This window comes from Wolffia australiana, chromosome 15 (assembly GCF_029677425.1).
Source record: "Wolffia australiana isolate 7733 chromosome 15, ASM2967742v1".
NCBI lineage: Eukaryota > Viridiplantae > Streptophyta > Magnoliopsida > Alismatales > Araceae > Wolffia > Wolffia australiana.
Window position 1 is genome coordinate 11,875,406 of NC_135849.1, and position 20,865 is coordinate 11,896,270.

Below are 20,865 nucleotides of genomic sequence, written 5' to 3' on the forward strand. Positions count from 1 at the left end.
TCTTGATTTGTGTTCTCCTAAATCGCCTTAGCTAGGGTGAAACGTACTAGACTGTGTCTAAATTCAAGAAGGACGTTAGCTAATTATAAAATTCTATCGTCAAAGAGAAGAATAGCCAAAACATTAGATGGATCATCTATTCATTATTTTCCTCTAAATACCCAAATCTTCACCGACCATTATTGTTTAAAAACTCTATATTAAGTATTCTCCTACTTATCTCATTGCACTTCTGATTCTGGATCTTCTTTTGAGGATCAGGGTGAATGAAGTGAGGACGTATATTCTCTTAATATTCTCTCATCTCTCATACCTCCCTTGTCTCAATTCTATTCTCTTATGGTCTCTAAGGATCTACTCTTTACTTAGAATTGAAATCAATAGAAATCATCCCCATCTTTTGATGCTATTATTTACATACATATACCAGACTATCCTATCCTGTTTATCATTTAATATTTATCCAAAGCATTCCCTTCCTACCTTATATAACCCTACAGTATATAAATTTACATCCATTTCCACCGAAAAATCGATGAAATTATTATGTTTAAATTCCTACAGGTTTTTGTAATATCATGTTCTCTCTCTTACAATATCTTCTTCTCTGCATCTCTCTACTTTCTAATTGAGTAATACCCTATTCTCAATGCCTAAGCTCCCCAAGAATAGGCCATTCCTCCCCCTATTCAAAGCGATATAATGTTTGCTCGCATGAAATTGATCCCCAACAATATTCATACTATCCAACTAAAGTGAGTTCATCACAGAGGCAACCCTTTGTGACCCCCAAAAGTATAAAATTCCCAGTTGGACTTTTTTAATCTCTATTTAGCAGGACTAATGTCTAACGACATGTAAAAAAATGGGCCACTAAGAGGGATTCATTCGGAAGGGATTACAAAAAATAAAATGGAGATTAATGAGTTATTATCCCCCAATCATATAGAACAAAACAAAACTTTCGCAGTAGATAACTAAAAAGTTCATTATAGAGGATTTTACTCCCCAACCAAAAAAATATTTCTTTACACGTGCGAAGACGACCAACGGTTCTAGAAGGTTCCTCCACGTGGCGCGTGGTGAGACGTCGCCATCGCGCGCAAAACGACGTGCCCGAGCGGTATGAGCTGGCCACCAGACCCCTCCACGTGACGCCGACAGATTGCGAAATCCCAAAAAGACCCTTCAATAATTTACACGTCGACGTACGACCTAACAGCGCGACTCTCCCTCCGCCCCCTCTCGCCACCCACCACCTGGCAAGCGACGGCGCCGCCACCTCCTTACGCCGTCCACGGCGGCGCCACCGCCGCCGGCGGCCTCCCCGATTATTTCTCCATCAAGTTCTCAGTCAGCGAGCAACAAGAAAGAAAGAAGAAAGAAGAAAAAGAAGATAGAGAGAGGGCGGGCTAGACGTCTCTCTGGTAGCCGTAGTAGGAGACGTACCAGCGGACGAACTTCTTGAGGCCGGTGTGGAGGTCGGTGGAGGGCTTGTAGCCGAGGTCGCGGCGCGCGCTGGAGATGTTGGCGTGGGTGAAGGGCACGTCGCCGTTGCCGGGCATCTCGACCAGATTCTTCTTGGCCTTGAGCCGGAGGTGCTTCTCCAGAATAGAGACCAGCGCCGGCACGGTCACCGGCTGAGTATTCCCCAAATTGTAGATCCGGTACGGCGCGGCCCCCTTCTTCTTCCCCGCCGCGCCGGTGCTCCGCCCGGCGGTGTCCAGCGCGGCCACGCAGCCCTTGACGATGTCGTCGATGTAGGTGAAGTCCCGGGCGAGGTCGGCCCGGTCCTTGCCGCGGTACACGGTGATGGGCTTCCCCTGGAGGATGTTCCTGGTGAAGGAGAAGTAGGCCATGTCGGGGCGCCCCCAGGGCCCGTACACGGTGAAGAACCGCAGCCCCGTTATGGACAGCCCGTAGATGTGGTTGTACACGTGGGTGATCTCCTCGCCGGCCTTCTTCGTCGCCGCGTAGAGGCTCGCGGGCCGGTCCGTCCGGTCCTTCTCCGAGAAGGGCACCTTCTCGTTGAGCCCGTAGACGGAGCTGGACGAGGCCCAGACCACGGCCGGCTGCGGCGCGGCCGCCTTGCAGGCCTCGAGGAGCGCCACCAGGGCCGCGATGTTGCTGTGCACGTACGAGGAGGGGTTCTCGATCGCGTACCGGACCCCGGCCTGAGCCGCCAGGTGCATGACGTGGGTGAAGGCGACGACGTCGAAGAGCTTGGCGAGGAGGCGGGAGTCGGCCACGTCGCCCTCCACGACGAAGATGCCCTGGTTGGCGAGCCGCGCCTTGCGGGCCTTCTTCAGGGAGGGGTCGTAGTAGGAGTTGAAGTTGTCCAGGCCGACGACGCCGTCGCCGCGCTTCTTGAGGTGGACGGAGACGTGGGAGCCGACGAACCCGGCCGCGCCGGTGACCAGGACGGAGAGCCCGCCGGCGCGGTCGACCTGGGCCGAGGTCCGGACCTGCTTCTCCCACTGGAGGCCCCCCCAGGAGGCGGTCAGGTAGCGGGAACTCGTGTCCACGAAGGACTGGAAGCTAAGGTACGAGGCCGTGAGCGCCACCAGGAACAGCGCCCACAAGAAGAGCGTGCTCGTCGACGCGAAGCATCTGTTGAACTGCCGGTTGACGGCGTACGCTCTCTCGATCTTCACCTTCCCCGGCGTTGACGGAAACGGGTCGTCCTCCAAGTCCCTCATCTTCCCCCCTTCCCTTCTTCTTCCTCCTCCTGCAACTCTCTCTCTCTCTCTCCCTCTTTCCTATTTTTATAGCCGGCGGTGTAAACGCGTCCCGCCGCGACCGCGTCGACGGCTGGCCTTTATTTAATCTTTCCGCCTCGGTAAAGCGTGCCGGCGGTCCATCGGAACGCGGTGGACTGACTAAAATTAACAATGGGCCGGGGAAAGTCCACTGTCGCGGTCAACGGCCTCGTGGCTTGACGGTGGGGCTCGGTCAAGGGGATTTATTAGAGGGAATAAATCGTTTGTTATTGGGAATTTGGGATGGGGGGTTATCGGGGGCCGGAGAGCTCCATCTCGGTGGCGTCGATGGAGCGCCGCCGGGGGAGCGGCGGCGGGGCTGCGTTGGCGGCGGCCCACTTGTCGGCTAGGCCGTCGCCGTCGAGCATTCTCACCACCTCGGACATCTTCGGGCGGCTCGCCGGCGCGTAGCTGGTGCAGAGAAGCGCCACCGCCACCATCTCCGCCGCCTCCGCCCGATCGTACCCGCTCTTCAAGTTCTTGTCCACCAGCAGCTCCATCTTCCTCTCCTGGTACGCCTTCCTCGCCTGAAATCAACGTCCTGATGATGAATTGGGGATGAATTGGGGATGACTTGGGGATGAATTGGGGATGAAATGGGGATGACTTGGGGATGAATTGGGGATGAATTGGGGATGAATTAGGGGTGAATTGGGGATGAATGAATTGGGTGAATTGGGGATGAATTTTGGATGAATTGGGGATGAATGAATTGGGTGAATTGGGGATGAATTGTGGATGAATTGGGGAAGATGGCGGACCCAGTCGAGCATGGTGGGGGAGGCGGGGAAGTCGAGGGCGGTGCGGCCGGAGACGAGCTCGAGGAGGAGGACGCCGAAGCCGAAGACGTCGGTCTTGTCGGAGGACTGGCCGGTGGAGAGGTACTCGGGCGCGATGTGGCCGACGGTGCCCCGGACGGCGGTGGTGACGTGGGAGTCGTCGTGGTCGAGAAGCTTGGCCAGGCCGAAGTCGCCGACGACCGCCTCCCACGCCTCGTTGAGCAGTATGTTGGCGGCCTTCACGTCCCTGTGTATGATCTTCGGATCGCACTGCTCGTGGAGGTACAGCAACCCCCGCGCCGCCCCCGCTGCTATCTTCTTTCTCCTGGTCCAGTCCAGCGCCGGCTTCCCTGAAACCCCATCCCCGTTTAATTCTTCTGGAAAGGGTGATGAAGATCATGATGCTGCCCATGCCGATGATGATGATGATGATGATGACTATGATAATTGAGAAGAAGAGGATGGTGCAGATGAAGATGAGCAAGACTGATGATTTGTTCCAAAAAAAAAAAATGAACAAGACTGATGATGATGACAAGGACGAAGAACGAGATTTGATGATGATTACAAAGAATATGAACAAGACTGATGATGATGATTAAGATGATGTTGCATACTCAAAAGAAGAAGATGATATTGATGATGGAGATGATGATGAATAAGGAGATGATGATGATGACAAAGAAGAAGAGCAAGATTGATGATGATTGATGAATACGAACAAGATTGGTGATGAGGATGATGATGAAGCACAATACTGATGATGAAGAAAAAAAAAGGAAAAAGACTGATAATGATGGTGAAGAAGAACAAGACTGATGATGATGAAGAAAAAGAACAAGATTCACGATGATGATGATGATGAAGAACAAGAATGACGATGATGATGATGATGAAGAACAAGAATGACGATGATGATGATGAAAGAAAAGAACAAGATTCACGATGATGATGATGATGAAGAACAAGACTGATGATGAAGATGACAATGAACAAGACTGATAATGAAGATGAAGATGAAGATGAACAAGACTGATGGTGAAGATGAAGGAGAACGAGACTGATGATGTTGATGATGATCGATAAGACTGATGATGATGAAGAACAAGGCTGATGACAATGATGATGATGATGATGATGATGGTGGTGAAGAATAAGACTCATGATGATAATGATGATGATGGTGAAGAATAAGACTCATGATGATGATGAAGAATAAGACTGATGATGATGGTGAAGAATAAGACTCATGATGATGAAAAAGATGAATAATAAGTCTGATGATAATGATGATGATGATGGTGAAGAATAAGACTGATGATGATGATGGTGAAAGAGAAGAATAATAAGTCTAATGACGATGATGATGATGGTGAAGAATAAGACTGATGATGATGATGATGAAGAGTAAGACTGACGATGACGAAGAATAAGACTGATGATGATGATGAACGAGAAGAATAATAAGTCTGATGATAATGATGACGATGGTGAAGAATAAGACTGATGATGATGATGATGAAAGAGAAAAATAATAAATCATATGATAATGATGATGAAGAACAAAAAGACCGATGATGAAATTCATAAAGAACAATAAGACTGACGATGATGAAGAGGAAGACCAAGGCTGATGATTACGAGGAATAATGACATCGATGATGATGATGATGATATCGATTGACCAAAATGACGATGATGAGATGATGAAGAAAAATGGCAACACTGATCACAATAGAGAAATATGTCGACGACGATGATCACGATGGAGAAGAACGACGGAGAAATAAACAAGGGAGCGTCTGCAGGGTACCTACCCCTGAGGCGGGCGGCGACGCTGCCGTTGGGCATAAACGGGTAGACGAGGAGGCGCTCGCCGGGCGAGACGCAGAAGCCCACGAGCCTGAGCAGGTTTCGGTGCACGGCGAGGCTGATCATCTCCAGCTCGGTTCGAAACTGCGCCTCCCCGGCCGGCCCGCCCACGTCCTTGAGCCGCTTCACCGCCACCGCGGTCCCATCACCGAGCCGCCCCTTGTACACATTTCCGAACCCCCCCTTCCCCAGCACGTTACGCGCGCTGAAGTTCTCCGTCGCCGCCTGCAACTCCCTCAGACTGAACTGCCGCAGATTGCCCATCTCCCCCGCCATCGCTCCTCCCTCCTCCTTCTCTGCTAACCAGCCATGGCCCGCTCACTTCAAAAAACGAACCGTTGGCTTCAAAAAGAACTCAGACACTCACCGCTGACGCCGAGGATGCACTGCCGACGCTGGTTTCTGCGCCAGAGAAGAAGGCAGAAGAAGAGGGCCAGCGCCAAGGCTGAGCTGAGCGTGGTCGCCACCGCAACGGCTACTTTCCTGGTCTTCGTCTTCCCTGCGAACCTGAAGCTCCTTCAAAGAAGGCCACGCGCAGACGTGGGGAAATCACTGCCGTACGTACTCTGAAGCAGCGGCGACGGCGACGGCGGAGATCCCACTTCCGTCTTCGAGCACTCTCCCTCGGCGTCCCCCCCGCAGATCAACGGATTTCCCTGCATGCTACGCGAGGAAAAACAACGGACTTTGAGAGAAGAAGAAGAAGACGAAGAAGACAGAGTCTTGTCTGACTTGAAGGTCCTCGTGGCCGGTAATGGCGGAACAGGCCCGGACAGATTGTTAAAGGACACGTCCCTGAAGACGGAGAGAGACGAACCAGATCAGAGAGAGAGAGAGAGTTAGAGATAGAGACACAGAGAGAGAGAGTTATCTTACAGGAAAGAGAGCTGAGGGATTCTCGCCAAGGACGGAGGGAAAGGACCCGAGAGGCTGTTGTTGTTGAGCCTTCTGCGCGGGAGAGATTAAAAAAAAGAGAATAAAACTTAGAGAAGACGGGATTAGATAATACTAACAAGTAGTGGAGAGAGGTGAGATGGCCGAGGGACTCGGGAACGGCGCCGGAGAAGGCGTTGCTCGAGAGATCGAGCGTGTTGAGCTTCCTCAGCATCCCAAGCTCCATGGGTATCGCTCCGCTTATATTGTTCTTCTGAAGCAACCTGAGAAGAAGAAGAAGAGAGATAACGAGAGAGATAGAGTGCGAGAGAGAGGGAGAGATTACAGAGAAGTGGTTTATCTCACACTTGCTGAAGGTACGTGAGGTTGGCTATGGCGCCGGCCAGCGAGCCCGAAAGGTTCTGGCTTGGTGCGCCTCTGCGAAAGTTCCCCAGGAATGAGGAGAGAGAAAGAGGAAGGCGAAGAAGATAAGAGAGAGAAACTCACAGAACAATGACTCGGTTCTCCGAAGAGCAGGTAACCATCGCCCAACTGCATGGATCCGCCGAGTCCTTGTCCCAGTTCTTGAGAACTCCATCTGGGTCTCTCAAAGCGCCCTTTATCTCTATCAGAGCCACCACTAGAGAGAGAGTAGAGAGAGAGAGTAGAGAGAGAGAGATGAGAAGGCAGCGATAGTAGAGAGAGAAAGAAAACGCAGAAGACGGACCTTCGTGGTTCAGTGGCTCGAAGGCGGAGGAGTTTCCGGAGACGAGGAAGAAGACGAGAAGGGTGAAGAAGCGCGCCACGCGCGGAGCCATGAGCAGACTTCTCAAGAGAGAGGTTGAGACTCCATTTATGCGTGAGGAGAGAGAAACATGCATCGCCCGTGGTTAAGAACAGCGGGCTGATTATGAACCAGGAATCTCTATTTGCCGGGGCGATCTCGGCCGGTGCAGAGAGGTACAGAGCCCGGAATTTGAAATCAGCTCTGGTGTTTGTGTCAGCGAAGGGCTCAGAATTCTAGAGAGAGAATGAGGTAGAGCCCAAGTAGGAGAACCGTACTCTGGTGGCTTCCCCCTAGAGACAGTGATCCGCGATACCCAGAGAGAGAGAGACAGAGACAGAGATAGAGAGAGAGGGATTCAACCCCATCGCGGCATCCGACAGTCATCCCCCTGAACAGGGGCTCTAAGGATGGGACGAGGGAAAGCGTAAGTTTAGAGAGAGAAAGAGAGGAGGGATAGCCTCGCCTAGTCTGCCTCATGCGACGTTCATGCTATGGAACTATGCAAGGGAAGGCCGAGAGATGGGAAGAAAGAGGAAAAAGCAGAAGAGAGAGAAGAAAAAAGAGCGAGGGCAGGGATGAGTGAAAGGGAAAGAAAGGAAAATCAAAGATAAAGCGAGTTCGGCTTTTTATACTGGTCCTCCGTAAAGCAAAAGGGTCGAAAGAAAAGAAAAGAAAAGAAAAGCATGGTGGCCGCCGCTGGTCGAGTTTCAGAGCGGCTCGAATCCCCTGCACCACCTTATCCCTCTCTAGCATTCATCTCTCTCTCTCATACACAGTCTCTTTCTCGCTCCCTCGCTCACTCCCACTCATTCTCTCTCACACACTCTGCGTTCATCTCTCTCGCTCTCTCTACTGACAGTCTCACTCTTACTCTCATACTCAGTCCCTTTCTCTCTCTCTCACCCTCACTCACTCCCACTCTTACTCTCTCAGACTCAGTCTCTCTCTCTCTCTCTGCCTCAAAACTCACTCCCACTCTTACTCTCCCTCAAAACTCACTCTGTCTCACTCACTTTCTCTCTCCCTCCCATTCTCTCTCTCAGTGACGTTCACTCTATCTCTCTTTCTCTCTCTGCACACACTATCTCACTCTCGCTCCTCTCTCACTCACTCTTTCTCTCTCTCTGCACACACACGCTCTCACTCTCGCTCCTTCTCTCTCACTCATTCTTTCTTTTACTCTCATGCACACTTTCTCTCACTCTCTCACCTTCTCTCTCATTCACTCTTTCTCTCACTCTCTCGCCTTCTCTCTCATTCACTCTTTCTCTCACTCTCTCTCGCACACACAATCTCTCTCCCCCTCACTCTCGCGCACTCTTTCTCCGATGGAGAATAGAAGGGAATGTAGGAGCAGACGCAGAACATGAACGCAACTAGGAAACGATAGTTGTGACACATGCAATAGTGTTCTCTCTCTCTCTCTCAGCTCTCTCTTTCTCAGAGCTCTCTCTCTCTCTCAGCTCTCTCTTTCTCAGAGCTCTCTCTCTCTCTCAGCTCTCTCTTTCTCAGAGCTCTCTCTCTCGCTCTCAGCTCTCTCTTTCTCAGAGCTCTATCTCTCGCTCTCAGCTCTCTCTTTCTCAGAGCTCTCTCTCTCTCTCAGCTCTCTCTTTCTCAGAGCTCTCTCTCTCGCTCTCAGCTCTCTCTTTCTCAGATCTCTCTCTCTCGCTCTCAGCTCTCTCTTTCTCAGAGCTCGCTCTCTCTCAGCTCTCTCTAACTCAGAGCTCTTTCTCTCTCACTCAGCTCTCTCTTTCTCAGAGCTCTCTCTCTCTTTCTTCAGAGCTCTCTGTCTCTCTCTTTCAGATCTCTCTCTCTCCGCCAGGGGCATTCGAGCCTCAGAGATGTGGGTCTCCGCCACGGTGTTACGTCTTCCCGGATTGGAGTCTGCAAAGAGGGAACCGAGCAGGAGGCGTTTCTAACTCTATCATTTCCCTGTTAATCTTCTTGGGTTTTATCAGCCTCCTTGTCTACCTGGGTTTGACCCAACCAAAAGTTGACCTTGAGGTAGACCAAATTAACATTTGACCCGGCAATGTCTACCACAGATTAACCTTTGATGACATCATAGGAAACTACTGGGAGAGTTCATCCGAAAGTCGTCATCCATCGTAGTCCGGAGTAATGGCTGATGACTGATGAGGGAAATGATGGAATGGATGACGAGGATGACTGATGACATTCATGGATGACGGAAATGTGAAGAAATATATATATATATAAAGTATTTGTAGATGAGTGCGAAGTAATGGGGCGGCACATTTTCAGGAGGTGGGACCAATCCATGAGGTAGGGACCATGAGGATTAGTCTTTCTATGAAAAGAGCTACTAAAAAAGACAAGAATGTCTGTCACGGGAAAAGAATATTACAAAAAATTTAAAAAGGTATGACCCCTTAAACCCTGAAGACAGCTTTACTTGTTTTTCATTCTAAAATTCCTAGTAAATCCTCCTCTCTCTCTCCAAGACTTTTAATTGTTTTTCGTTAATCTTAATCTTCTAAACAAATCCCTGTCTAATCTCTGTCTCTTTCGCACTCTCAGTCTCCATTTGGAAACCCTAAGGTCAACGCATCCAGAACATGTGGGTCGCATTTTCCTAGTTGAGATTTGTTGACCCGTTGATTCAAACTTTGAAGCACCCAAAAAAGACTCCACACGCCTTTCTTACATATTTGTCTTCCCACCCATAAACCCTGTAATATGAAGGGTATTCACAAAAATATCAGACCCATCTGGGGATACTCAAACTTTGAAGGTGAACTTCAGAGATTAGAGAGTTGGAATCATGAAATGTCCAAAATACCCTTCTCACTACTGAGAACATTGCGCTTCGAAGGAGGGTATATAGAGTAATATAAACTCTGTGAGTGAATACCCCCCCCCCTTCAGGGGTATTACTGTAAATCTCTCTCTCTCTCTTGTAGGGTTCTCTCCTCCTCTACATAAGAGAGGAACCCCCCATCCCTTCACGAATACTTTAGATTATACGTTTCTCTTATTCCACATGTTATCAAAGCCTCTAGGTCGTTTCTTGACCTAGGTGGTGGAGCACCACCACCTCCTCTCCTCCCCTCGCTTGCCGGTGATCGCCGCTGCGCCCTCTCGCGCTGCCGCGCCCGCCTGCCGCCGCGCCGCGCCGGCCGGCCGCTCGACCTCCAGGCCGCCGCGCCGCTGCACCAGCCGCGCCGCGCCACCATCCGTCGGCCGCCTGCATTCCGCCGCCGCATCCAGCCGCCGCCGCTTCGCCGCCGCATCCTCCCGCCGCCGTCGGCCACTCGCATCCCGACCGGTTGGCCGCCTCAGACGCGCTGATCGCCGCCGCTCGCCGCCGGCCGCCGCTGCTTCCGCCGCAGATTCAGCCCAGCCGCCGCCGCATCCCGCCGCCGCTGCTTTCGCCGCCTGCATCCGCCGCGCCGCTTCGCCCGGCCGCCGCATCTCGACCGTTGGCCGCCGCCGCCGCATCGCGCTGATCGCGCCGCTTCAGATCCAGCTGCCGCCCGGCCGCCAGATCTCCGCCGCCGCCTGCGTCCGCCGGCGCCGCCTCCTCTGCATCTGGTCGTCGGTCGCCCTTCACTGTTCCGGCCGCCGCCCTGCATCCGGCCGCCCGACCTGCATCCGGCCGACCTAATCTGGCCGACCTAATCTGGCCGCCCGACCCTATCCGGACGCCGCCCTGCATCCGGCCGCCGCCCTGCATCCAGTACCGGGCTATAGTCGCGTCGACGCTCCCCTCCTCACTTACTTGCTGTCATGGAGCGTCGCGAGGGATCGTCGGCCTCCTCCTCGCTTCCGCCACTGATTCCGTATCCGGGTACATCTTTGGATCTCCCGATCCCTTCCCACACTTTTATCACAGGACTCCAGGGCCCGACGACCCTACTTGATGGCACTAACTATGTCACGTGGTACGCCGGGTTCCGTCGGTTCCTTGAGATCCATGGTCGGCTCTCCTTTCTCACCGACGACCCGCCCTCTCTAGAGGGTCCCCGGTTTGCCACCTGGATCACTCAAGATCAGGCGGTCACCTCCTGGCTTCTGAAGATGGCTATTCCGACCATCGCCAAGCCGATGCAGCTCCTCTCTCCGTCCAAGCCCATTTGGGACGAATGGGCCCGTATGTACGGGTATCGCTCCAACATTGGTCGGACGGTGGAGATCGTTGAAGGGATGTTTCGCGCCCGCCAGGGTACTCGCTCTCTTCAGGAGTTCTATGCCACACTGCGCTCTCTCCTCAACCAGCTTGAGATCTATAAGCCCTACACGCCAGATCTCACCGTGCAGCGTCGCTATCGCAAGGAGACAGCAGTTGGACTATTTCTGGCAGGCATCGACCCCACCCTCGGTGCTCAGATTCGGGGCCCTATTCTGAGCTCGATCACTCTCCCGACGTTGGGTGAGGCCTTCTCCACCGCTCTGCGGGTTAGCTCTCTGGGGCCCGTCCCCACTCCCCTCTTGATCGACTCCACCGCCCTTTCCTCGGAGACCCGCCCTCGCGGGCGCGGCTCTGATAACGGTGGACGCGGTCGGAAAAAGGGACGCGAGCGCGATGGCAAACTCTACCCCCCCTGCGTTCATTGCCAGAAGTTTGGCCATCGCTCCGACAAATGCTGGCAGAAGTTTGGTAAGCCAGACCAGGTTGCCCACTCTAGCACGACGGACTCCGCCTCGGCCTCGGACCTCCTCACTATCTCCCGGGAGGAATTAGCCCGCATGCTTGCCACTCGCGCTCCGACGGATACCTCGAGTACCTCGGGCTCCCATACTTCTCACCTTGCGTCGACCTCCACTTCAGGTACCGCTCTACTTGCATCTTCTTCGGGTCCCTGGATTATCGACTCGGGAGCCTCTGCACACATGTCAGGTACCTCCTCTCTCCTCTCTCAAATTTCCAGCCTTCCTCACCCTGAGACGGTCACCATTGCGGACGGTCGTGTTTGTCCCGTTAGAGGCAAAGGCCGTTCCCTACCGACCCCCTCCCTTCCCCTTTCGGATGTTCTCTACGTACCCAATTTTCCCGTTAACCTCCTTTCCATCTCCGCTATCACAAAATCCCTGTTTTGCTCTGTACCTTTTTTTTCCTTACCATTGTACATTTCAGGACTTGCGGACGGGAAAGAGGATTGGTTTGGGACGTGAGACCGGCCGGGGTATCTACGAACTTGTCCCTGATCTCCCTCCGACTGGATTTTGTTGTCTTCCAGTCGGACACTTCTCTACAATGGCATCGTCGTTTGGGCCATCCAAGTATTACCAAACTTCGACAGGCCCTTCCGTGGCTAACACTATCTCCTTTTGATTGTGAGTCTTGCCAGTTAGGCAAGCATTTTCGTTCTACTTATTCCCGTTGTGACTCTATTCCGTGTACGAAACCGTTTGATCTCGTACATTGTGATATGTGGGGACCGTCTCGTGTCTCCTCCCCTTCCCACTTTCGCTACTACATCGTCTTCGTCGATGATTTTTCTCGCCTCTCATGGGTGTACCTTCTCCACGACTGCACTGACGTTCTGTCCTCTGTTCGTCAGTTCCTCCAAGAGATCTCCACTCAATACTCCTCTACCCCCAAAATTCTTCGCACGGATAATGCCTTGGAGTTTGTTCAGTCCGCCCTCCGGGATCTTTGCTCCTCCCGTGGCATTATCCACCAGACCACTTGCCCCTACACCTCCCAGCAGAACGGTGTCACCGTGCAGAAACACCGTCATCTTCTGGATATGACCCGCACCCTACTCATCGAGATGGGCGTCCCACACTATCTCTGGTCGGATGCCCTCCTCACCTCTGCCTATCTGCTTAACCGCTTACCTTCCTCTCCTCTGGGTGGTGAAGTCCCTCTCCGCCGCCTACACCCTGATCGTGAGCTATTTACACTGCCTCCTCGGACGTTTGGGTGCGTGGCCTTTGTCCATGACCACTCCCCAAATTTGTCCAAACTAGCTCCTCGCTCCCTCAAAGGCGTCTTCGTTGGCTACTCTCGTACTCAGAAGGTTGTCGTGTATACCTTCCTGATCAGCGCAGATACCTTGTATCGGCCGACGTAACCTTCTTTGAGACCACTCGCTACTTCACCACCACTCCGTCTGTGTCCACCTCTCCACCTACTTCGTCTACTCTGACACCCTCGTCTCCTTCTTCCGTTGCTCCTCCGCCTCTCTTGGACGTAATACTTGAGTCACCCTCCTCCATTTCTCCTCCTCGCTTGGGACTGCCCGCTCCATCAGCACTTACCCAGGAGCCGGACTCCGTCGAGCCACCAGGCGGGTCCTCGCCCTCGTCCGCAAGTTTGGCGCCCCTTGCATCGGCACCGACAAATCTACATCTCCCCATTGCTCTACGGAAAGGTACTCGCTCTTGTACCCTTCACCCTATATCTACCTACGTACACTATGACCGTCTTCACCCCACCTATCGTGCCTTCGCCCTCTCCCTCACATCCGAGTCGATACCGAGGACCCATGTGGAGGCCCTGCGTAGTCCCCACTGGAAGGCAGCTATGGATGCGGAATATGCGGCCCTCACCGAGCGTCAGACTTGGATACTTGTTCCTCGTCCGCGCAATACGAATATCGTCACCTGCAGATGGATATTCACGGTGAAGTATCACGCCGATGGCACGGTTGATCGATACAAGGCCCGTCTCGTGGCACGCGGCTTCACCCAGACCTACGGCATCGACTACAAGGAGACGTTCTCTCCTGTGGTACGTTTGAACTCTATCAGAGTTCTTCTCTCTATTGCGGTAAATCAGGGGTGGCCCCTCCATCGGTTGGATGTTTCTAATGCTTTTTTATACAGGGAGCTCACCGAGCGGGTGTTCATGGAGCAACCGCCCGGATATATCACTCCAGGCTCGGCTGGCAAGGTATGTCATCTACAGTGTGCTTTGTACGGCCTCAAGCAAAGTCCACGTGCATGGTTTGCCAAGTTCAGCAAGCTTGTACTTGCCTTGGGCCTCACCCCATGCACGGTGGACCCTACGGTGTTTCGTCGACACGGATCCACTGGCACGGTCATTCTTGCGGTCTACGTGGATGATATTTTACTTACGGGCAGTGATCATGTTGGACTTGCTCAAGTAAAACATTATCTCCATCAGCACCTGACCATCCGGGACTTGGGTATGCCCAAGTACTTTCTCGGCATAGAGTTTGCACATCAGCCGGGTAAGCTGATCCTGAATCAACGAAAGTACGTCCTTGATATGCTGGAGGAAGCGGGGTTACTAGGGTGCAAACCTCGAAGTTCCCCGATCGACAGCAAACCGTGCTTCTGGGATTCTACTTCTCCGCTACTTACTGATGTTGAGCCTTACCGACGCTTAGTTGGGAAGCTTATTTACCTCACTGTTACACGCCCTGACATTGCCTATCTAGTGGCACTACTCAGTCAGTTCATGCATGCTCCTCAGGACATACATTGGCACGCTGCCCTCCGCGTGCTTGCCTACTTGAAGCATGCCCCGGGCCGGGGGCTACTCTACCAGCGCCATGGCCATCTGCGCGTGGAGGCCTACTCGGATGCAGGTTTCGCTGGCGATCGGGGGGATCGGAAGTCCACTTCGGGCTTCTGCAACTTTGTTGGTGGAAACCTCGTTACGTGGCGGAGTCAGAAACAGCGGGTCATCTCCCTATCTAGTGCGGAAGTCGAGTACCGCGCCATGACGCACGCCTCTTCGGAGCTTCTGTGGATACGCTCTCTCCTTCGAGAGCTTGATTTTCCTGTGCAGGAGGCTATGCCAATGTACTGTGACAATCAAGCCTCTATCTTCATCGCCAGCAATCCCACCTTTCATGAGCGGACGAAGCACATTGAGATCGACTGTCATGCGATTCGTGATCGTGTGCTCGCGGGACTCATCACTACTCCACATGTGGGATCATCGGACCAGTTGGCGGACATCTTCACCAAAGGACTGAGCACCACCTCCTATGACGTCATCTCTCGCAAGCTGGGCATGTTTGATATCTACGCTCCAGCTTGAGGGGGAGTGTGAGTGAATACCCCCCCCCCTTCAGGGGTACTACTGTAAATCTCTCTCTCTCTCTTGTAGGGTTCTCTCCTCCTCTACATAAGAGAGGAACCCCCCACCCCTTCACGAATACTTTAGATTATACGTTTCTCTTATTCCACAAACTCAAATGCATTCCTTTGGCCATTTGAAACAGTCAGCAGAGTCGTAAAAGAGGGATTGGACATCCAACCAAAGAAGAAATCTCGCACGCAGAAGTCGCATGATCGAAGACAATTGGACTGCTCTTCTTCTGATTCTTCTAAGAATTCCGAATCTCTAATTCCGATCCGTTTTCCCCTCTTTTTTCTAATTTTCTCGATCTGTATTTTAATTTGTTCTTGCTCTGATTGATCGGTGGAAAATTGCATTCTTCCATCACGATCTGATCTCCCGATCTGCTCTCTTCACTCTATTCTTTCGATTAGTCAGTTCTTGGCACCTTACATGTTGATGAATTCACCTATTGTTTGGGTTCATATATCCCAGCTTATAAAGAGTTATAAGAATTATGGAGTTATTAACTAAACTATTACATGGGCTTAGGGGGTCACACACATCAGGTTTATTGAACATTAGATGATATAGTAAAGTTAGAGGGTTTTATGAAATAGTATTGTCGAGTATAAAAATATATATAAATCCCAAAAAATACAACCATGAATATATTTCTTTGGACAACACTCATTACCCCTCATTCCTTTGGCACCCTCCTCTATCAGTGGCCCAGTTCAAAAAATACATTATTCTCCATGGGAATTTTTTTGATATGTTATAGATTTTGTGTATTATTTGGCAGATGTAGAATGTTAATTGAATGAAATGTGTGTGTGGATGAATTAATAAGAGAGGAACTAATGGAGGATCTAGTTAAACCATGATTGTTGCCGACATGGAGTTGATCTCAACTGGAGTCGACTGATTGAGGATGCTCTGGTCCAACTTCCCTATGCGAGTAGCTCCGCTATCAGGGCAGCAAATATTGTTGTGATTTTGGTTCACATGAACGACATGTGCAAATACTGTTTTATTTTGTCCCTCGTAGTTGGTTGAAGTATTATGCTGAAAATTCCTCTTAAAGTGTTCACGACAATCAATAACTCTATGACACAACATGGTACATACTAGGAATTATGGTCAGGATGGATATTCCATGTCTCGCTATGTTTTGGACATGTATCCATAGTTGACCATTTGTCAACATAGGTCAGACTAATTTTAACTAAGGTTTGACCATCACATATAGGACTTTAGGCAATGAAACATTCATCAAAATACTTATCTAGACAAAGAGGCCAAGGCCCAAGTAACAAGATTAGAGACTTATATCTCTATGCTGGGAACTGGGAGATTGGTTCTTGTCACAATGGATTTTCAAAGGGCGACTAGAAGTCACATAATGTACTAAGTGAGCTTAGCGGCCGTTCGGGACCAATCACAAGCGACTCATTTAATCATCATCCATACAAGTAGGGTCGGACATTTAGGACCAAGGACCAGTGTGACCAGACCTAACTGTGGCTCGAGGTCCTCCATTCGAGGGTGGACCGATTGGTCAGACAGGTTTAGGTCCAAGGGACAAACGGGACCGTAACTAGTAGTAAATTATTAGATATTTATTTAATATTTTTTGTAAAATTCAAAAAATATAAAATCCAACTTATTGGAGAAGTTTCTATTGAGCTCAGCATAACAGCCATATATTTGACCATCTGTGGGCACCCATTTGATGCAAAGGATATTTAACATAACCATCAACATAATTTTTCTACTATGCAACTAGGGATGAATATTTAGGACCGAAGACCAGTTTGATCAGATCGAACTGGAACTATAGGTCCTCCATTTGAGGGTGGACTGGTTGGTAAGACAGTTTTATGTTCAAGGGACAAACCAAACCTGAACTGGAAGTAAATTCTAATTTTTGTTTTATTTTTATTTGTAAAATTCTAAAAATATCAAATCTACACTGGCGAGGTTTCTGTTGAGGTTTTTTAGAATTTTTAGAACTAAAAATTCAAAAAATATATTTGACCATCTATGGGCGTCCACTTGATATAGAGGATATTTAACATAACCATGAACTTAAATTCTACAGTTGAACTTTAACATTGACTAATCAACCTGACCAGGCCTGGATGGATATAGACCGGACAGGGACCAAACAAGAATGGGTCCGAACCAGAGAGAAGTTTACGTATGGTTTAGGTCTTTGTTAAAAACCCAGTTGAACTCCACCCGGGCAGCTTCCCCACGTTCATCTCCTTCATCATCATCCTCACCTTCTCCGCGTCCTCGTATCTGCCCGCATCAGAGAAGACGTTGGCCATCAAGGCGTAATACCCGCTCCCCTCCGGCCGCAGCAGGAGCAACCTTCTCGCCGCCCTCTCTGCCCTCTCCATCTCCCCATAACTCCTGCACGCCGCCAGCAGCGCCGCCCACACCGCCGCGTCCGGCTCCACCTCCATCTTCTCCGCCAACTCCTCCGCCTCCTCCACTCTCCCCGCCCTGCCCAGCACATCCACCATGCACGCGTAGTGCTTCACCTCCTTCTCCACTCCAGCCTTCTCCATCTCCCCCCACAACGCCCACGCCTCGCTCACCCACCCGGCGTGCGTACACGCCGAGAGAGCCCCCAGATAGGTCACCCCGTTGGGGCCGACGCGGCCCTCCTTCATCTCTCTGAACAGCTCCATCGCTCTCGCAGCTCCCCCGCTGAGGCCATGGCCGAGTATCAGCGCGCTCCAGGAGATCACGTCCTTGCGCGGCATCCGCCCAAAGACCCGCTCCGCGTAGCGCAGCTCGCCGCACTTGGCGTACATGTCGATAACGGCGTTCCCCAGGCTGAGGCCGAACGGGACGCCGCGCCGAAGGATGAAGCAGTGGGCGTTCTTCCCTTGGAGAAGCGCCCCCAGGCGGGTGCAGGAAGAGAGGACCGCCACCATGGCGACGCCGTCGAGCTCCGCCATCTGCGAGAAGAGCTCCAGCGCGGCCGCGGGCAGCGCCGCCTGCGCGTAGGCCGTCAGGAGAGCCGCGTCTCTGGCTAACGGATGCGTTTCCTCGAACATGGCTCGAGCTTGGGGAATCCTCCCCATGGAGGAGTAGAGGAAGACGCCGGCGGAGGCGACGAAAGGGCTGCGATGGAGGCCGAGCTTGATGGAGAGAGCGTGCACGACGGGGCCGGCGGCGCCGCCGGGAAGGGCGGCGTGGCAGCGGAGGGCGACGGCGGCGGTGGGCGAGTCCAGCGGCAGCCCCGCGCGGCGCATGCGGGAGAAGAGGTGGGCGGCGAGGAGGGGGTCGCCGGAGCGGGAGAGCTCGCCTATGATGATGCTGAAGGAGAAGCTGTTGCGGTGGGGCATTTGGAGGAAGAAGGGGTAGGCGGAGGAGAGGAGCTCGCCATGGCGGGAGTATTGGAGCAGGAGCTTGGAGCCGAGAATGACGTCGGAGAGGAGGCCTGCGCGGAGGAGATGGCCGTGGAGGCGGCGGAGGTGGCGGGCGCTCGTGCAGCGGTCGAGCAAGGAGAAGTAATGGCGGAAATCGCCGCCGTTGTCGTCGCTGCTGGCCGCGGCGGTGGAGAAGGTGAGGAGGCCGCGTGTGGGTCTTACGTGCATGGCGATAATGGGGTGATGCGCTCTCCACGTGAAGAAATTTAGGAAGTTGTAAGCCAGATCTATTACTGGTCTTCGACTTGGTTACTTGATTTCTAATCTAGAGTCACCTTTAAGAAAGTTCGGAGTTGAGCTTTTGAGACCGCTGAAAGGATTTATAGAACAATCGAAGTTCGAGGTGTAAGTCAGGGAACTAGAAAATAATCAGCGACCAGTAAAAAAAAGATGGTGTTTACAGTCAGTGAGGACACAAGGAAGATGCCCTTTAATGTTGAAGCGATCAATTTTGTTATCGGTGACACAGATAATTCCTTCAACTTTACCATAATTTCAAAGATTATGATTGATTTTTATTTTTTATGGTTATATTCGATTGCCTGTTGTGAAGCTTGACTAAGATGGAGGTTAAAACAAGGCAGCCAAAGATCTTAAGATGAAGAGCTTTCATTGCATCTCTCTTCAAGAATCATATCATGCAACATGTGATGAAAGTATTGAGTTTTGATTCTCACCGACTGGTCTTCAATTTGTTCCTTGATTCCTAATCTAGAGCCGCCTATAAAAGTTCAGAGTTAACCTTTTGAGACCGCTGCAAGGAAGTATAGAACGATCGAAGTTCGAGGGGTAAGTCAGGAGACTAAAAAATAATGAGCCACCAATACATTAATAGCTCGAAGGAAGTGTTTACAGTCGGTGATGACACAAGGAAGATGCACTTTAATGTAGAAGCGAGCAATTTTGTTATCCGCCACAAAGATAATTCCTTCAACTTTACCATTATTTCAAAAATTATGATTGGATTGTCTGTTGTGAAGCTTGACAGAGATGGAGTTTCAAACAAGGCAGTTGAAGATGAAGAGCTTCCATTGCATCTCTCTTCAGGAATCATATCATGCAACATATGGTGAAAGTATTGAGTTTTGATTCTCAGGGACGATAGCAGTGAAATAGAAGGGAATAAGGGTCGAAGAGATAAAATAGTGGGATAAAATGGCAAAATGAAGACTAATGCATGGAAGAAGCTCTCAGCATAGCAGACGGGTAATTTTAATAAAAAAATTACAATTTATCTATAGTAGACTGTGTTTTATATTAATATACTGAGAGGAATCTTAATGAGTTTTATCTAGACGAGGAAATAGAAGGCTTGAGGATAACATGTGATCCATGTACCATACTAGCATGTATTTATCATTTCAAATATTTTCAAATACTAGGGAATCACATGTTAACATTATTATATTAAGAAATAATCAAACTTATCGCTATGGATAACCTATAGTTTTAAATTAAAATATTTAGAGCATATCTATTAAGGGATAGAATCTTCATATTATTCATTATGCTTTTGAGATGAAAACTAGGCATGTTGTTCAGGATATATTTTCCTATTGTTCTTAAGTTTTAGGATATTATGATATCCTTTAGTTTACTTCATGAATGATAAAATAGAGATTGATTTTTAGAGTTAAGTAAAAAAAATTGGAAAAATAAGATATTTTGTGGGACATTCATGAACATCCCTATTTGAACGGCCACTGCAAATAAGGCCAATCATCATAAATTGCAAACCAGCCCTAAGCCTTAAAAAGAATTTCCATGAATGGGCATGAAAAGAGCTTGGGTGTCATGTGAGTTGTCTCTTCGAAAGCTCATCAATACGTGACATTGAACAAATCACTAAAATCTCTTCACTCTTAAGTTATTAATTATTCAAAAGATATGATCCCAAGTTGAATGTAAATTCTTCTATCAAAAGTTCACCTCATGCATCTTTAATAATGTCTCTAAACCAATCCAATCAAACCAGTTATCAAAAATTATATTTAACCATTTTAAACATTATTTAGTAAGGTGACCAAATAATTATTAATCAAGGTATTTCAGGAATCCATCAGACTTTTTCCATATTTCAGAATTTTTTTGGGGTCCATGATACAGGCCAGGCCTATTGGATCGAATGGGTGAATAGAAGTTAGCATTAAAACTTTCATCCCTTGAAATGGGTTAATGATCGTTACTTGTTCAATTGGTGTGAATTCCTAAATTATTGTATCTGCATCAAAATGTGGGCTGCTACTATAACTTGTTAAAGGAAATAACAGATATGTATCATGTGGCCATCAAAACACAATTGTTTTTCATTTTTAAGTTCATTGAAATAATATTTACTAATTAT

General features: G+C 50.2%; 4 protein-coding genes across 6 annotated transcripts; 1 reads left to right on the plus strand and 3 right to left on the minus strand.

Moving 5' to 3' along the window:
• Window positions 1–962: 962 nt before the first annotated feature.
• On the minus strand, window positions 963–2,754 carry GAE1 (UDP-D-glucuronate 4-epimerase 1). Its single transcript, XM_078587754.1, has one exon. It carries the CDS (start codon window positions 2,697–2,699, stop codon window positions 1,413–1,415), a length of 1,287 nt encoding a protein of 428 aa, XP_078443880.1. The 5' UTR covers window positions 2,700–2,754; the 3' UTR covers window positions 963–1,412.
• A 242-nt stretch (window positions 2,755–2,996) lies between these two features.
• On the minus strand, window positions 2,997–7,545 carry LOC144713225 (putative LRR receptor-like serine/threonine-protein kinase At2g23950). 3 transcript variants are annotated; one of them, XM_078587753.1, is made up of 11 exons: window positions 7,011–7,537; window positions 6,791–6,923; window positions 6,650–6,721; window positions 6,424–6,567; window positions 6,287–6,358; window positions 6,143–6,205; window positions 5,976–6,073; window positions 5,778–5,909; window positions 5,356–5,706; window positions 3,521–3,888; window positions 2,997–3,286 (listed from the first exon to the last, which is right to left on the minus strand). In XM_078587753.1, the coding sequence occupies exons 1-11, from the start codon at window positions 7,162–7,164 to the stop codon at window positions 3,011–3,013; spliced, it is 1,863 nt and encodes a 620-aa protein (XP_078443879.1). In that variant the 5' UTR covers window positions 7,165–7,537; the 3' UTR covers window positions 2,997–3,010. The 3 variants fall into 3 exon arrangements, with proteins under 3 accessions (XP_078443879.1, XP_078443877.1, XP_078443878.1); XM_078587751.1 differs by having other exon boundaries at window positions 5,976–6,205; window positions 7,011–7,538; XM_078587752.1 differs by having other exon boundaries at window positions 3,155–3,888; window positions 5,976–6,205; window positions 7,011–7,545.
• Window positions 7,546–10,622: 3,077 nt separating this feature from the next.
• LOC144713023 (uncharacterized) lies at window positions 10,623–15,367 on the plus strand. Its single transcript, XM_078587489.1, has 5 exons — window positions 10,623–13,411; window positions 13,521–13,770; window positions 13,866–13,932; window positions 14,479–15,059; window positions 15,236–15,367. The coding sequence occupies exon 1, from the start codon at window positions 10,821–10,823 to the stop codon at window positions 12,204–12,206; it is 1,386 nt and encodes a 461-aa protein (XP_078443615.1). The 5' UTR covers window positions 10,623–10,820; the 3' UTR covers window positions 12,207–13,411; window positions 13,521–13,770; window positions 13,866–13,932; window positions 14,479–15,059; window positions 15,236–15,367.
• Window positions 15,368–17,136: 1,769 nt separating this feature from the next.
• Window positions 17,137–18,689, minus strand: LOC144712664 (pentatricopeptide repeat-containing protein At4g14170-like). The gene has a single exon (XM_078586931.1). It carries the CDS (start codon window positions 18,687–18,689, stop codon window positions 17,283–17,285), a length of 1,407 nt encoding a protein of 468 aa, XP_078443057.1. The 3' UTR covers window positions 17,137–17,282.
• Between the last annotated feature and the right edge of the window lie 2,176 nt (window positions 18,690–20,865).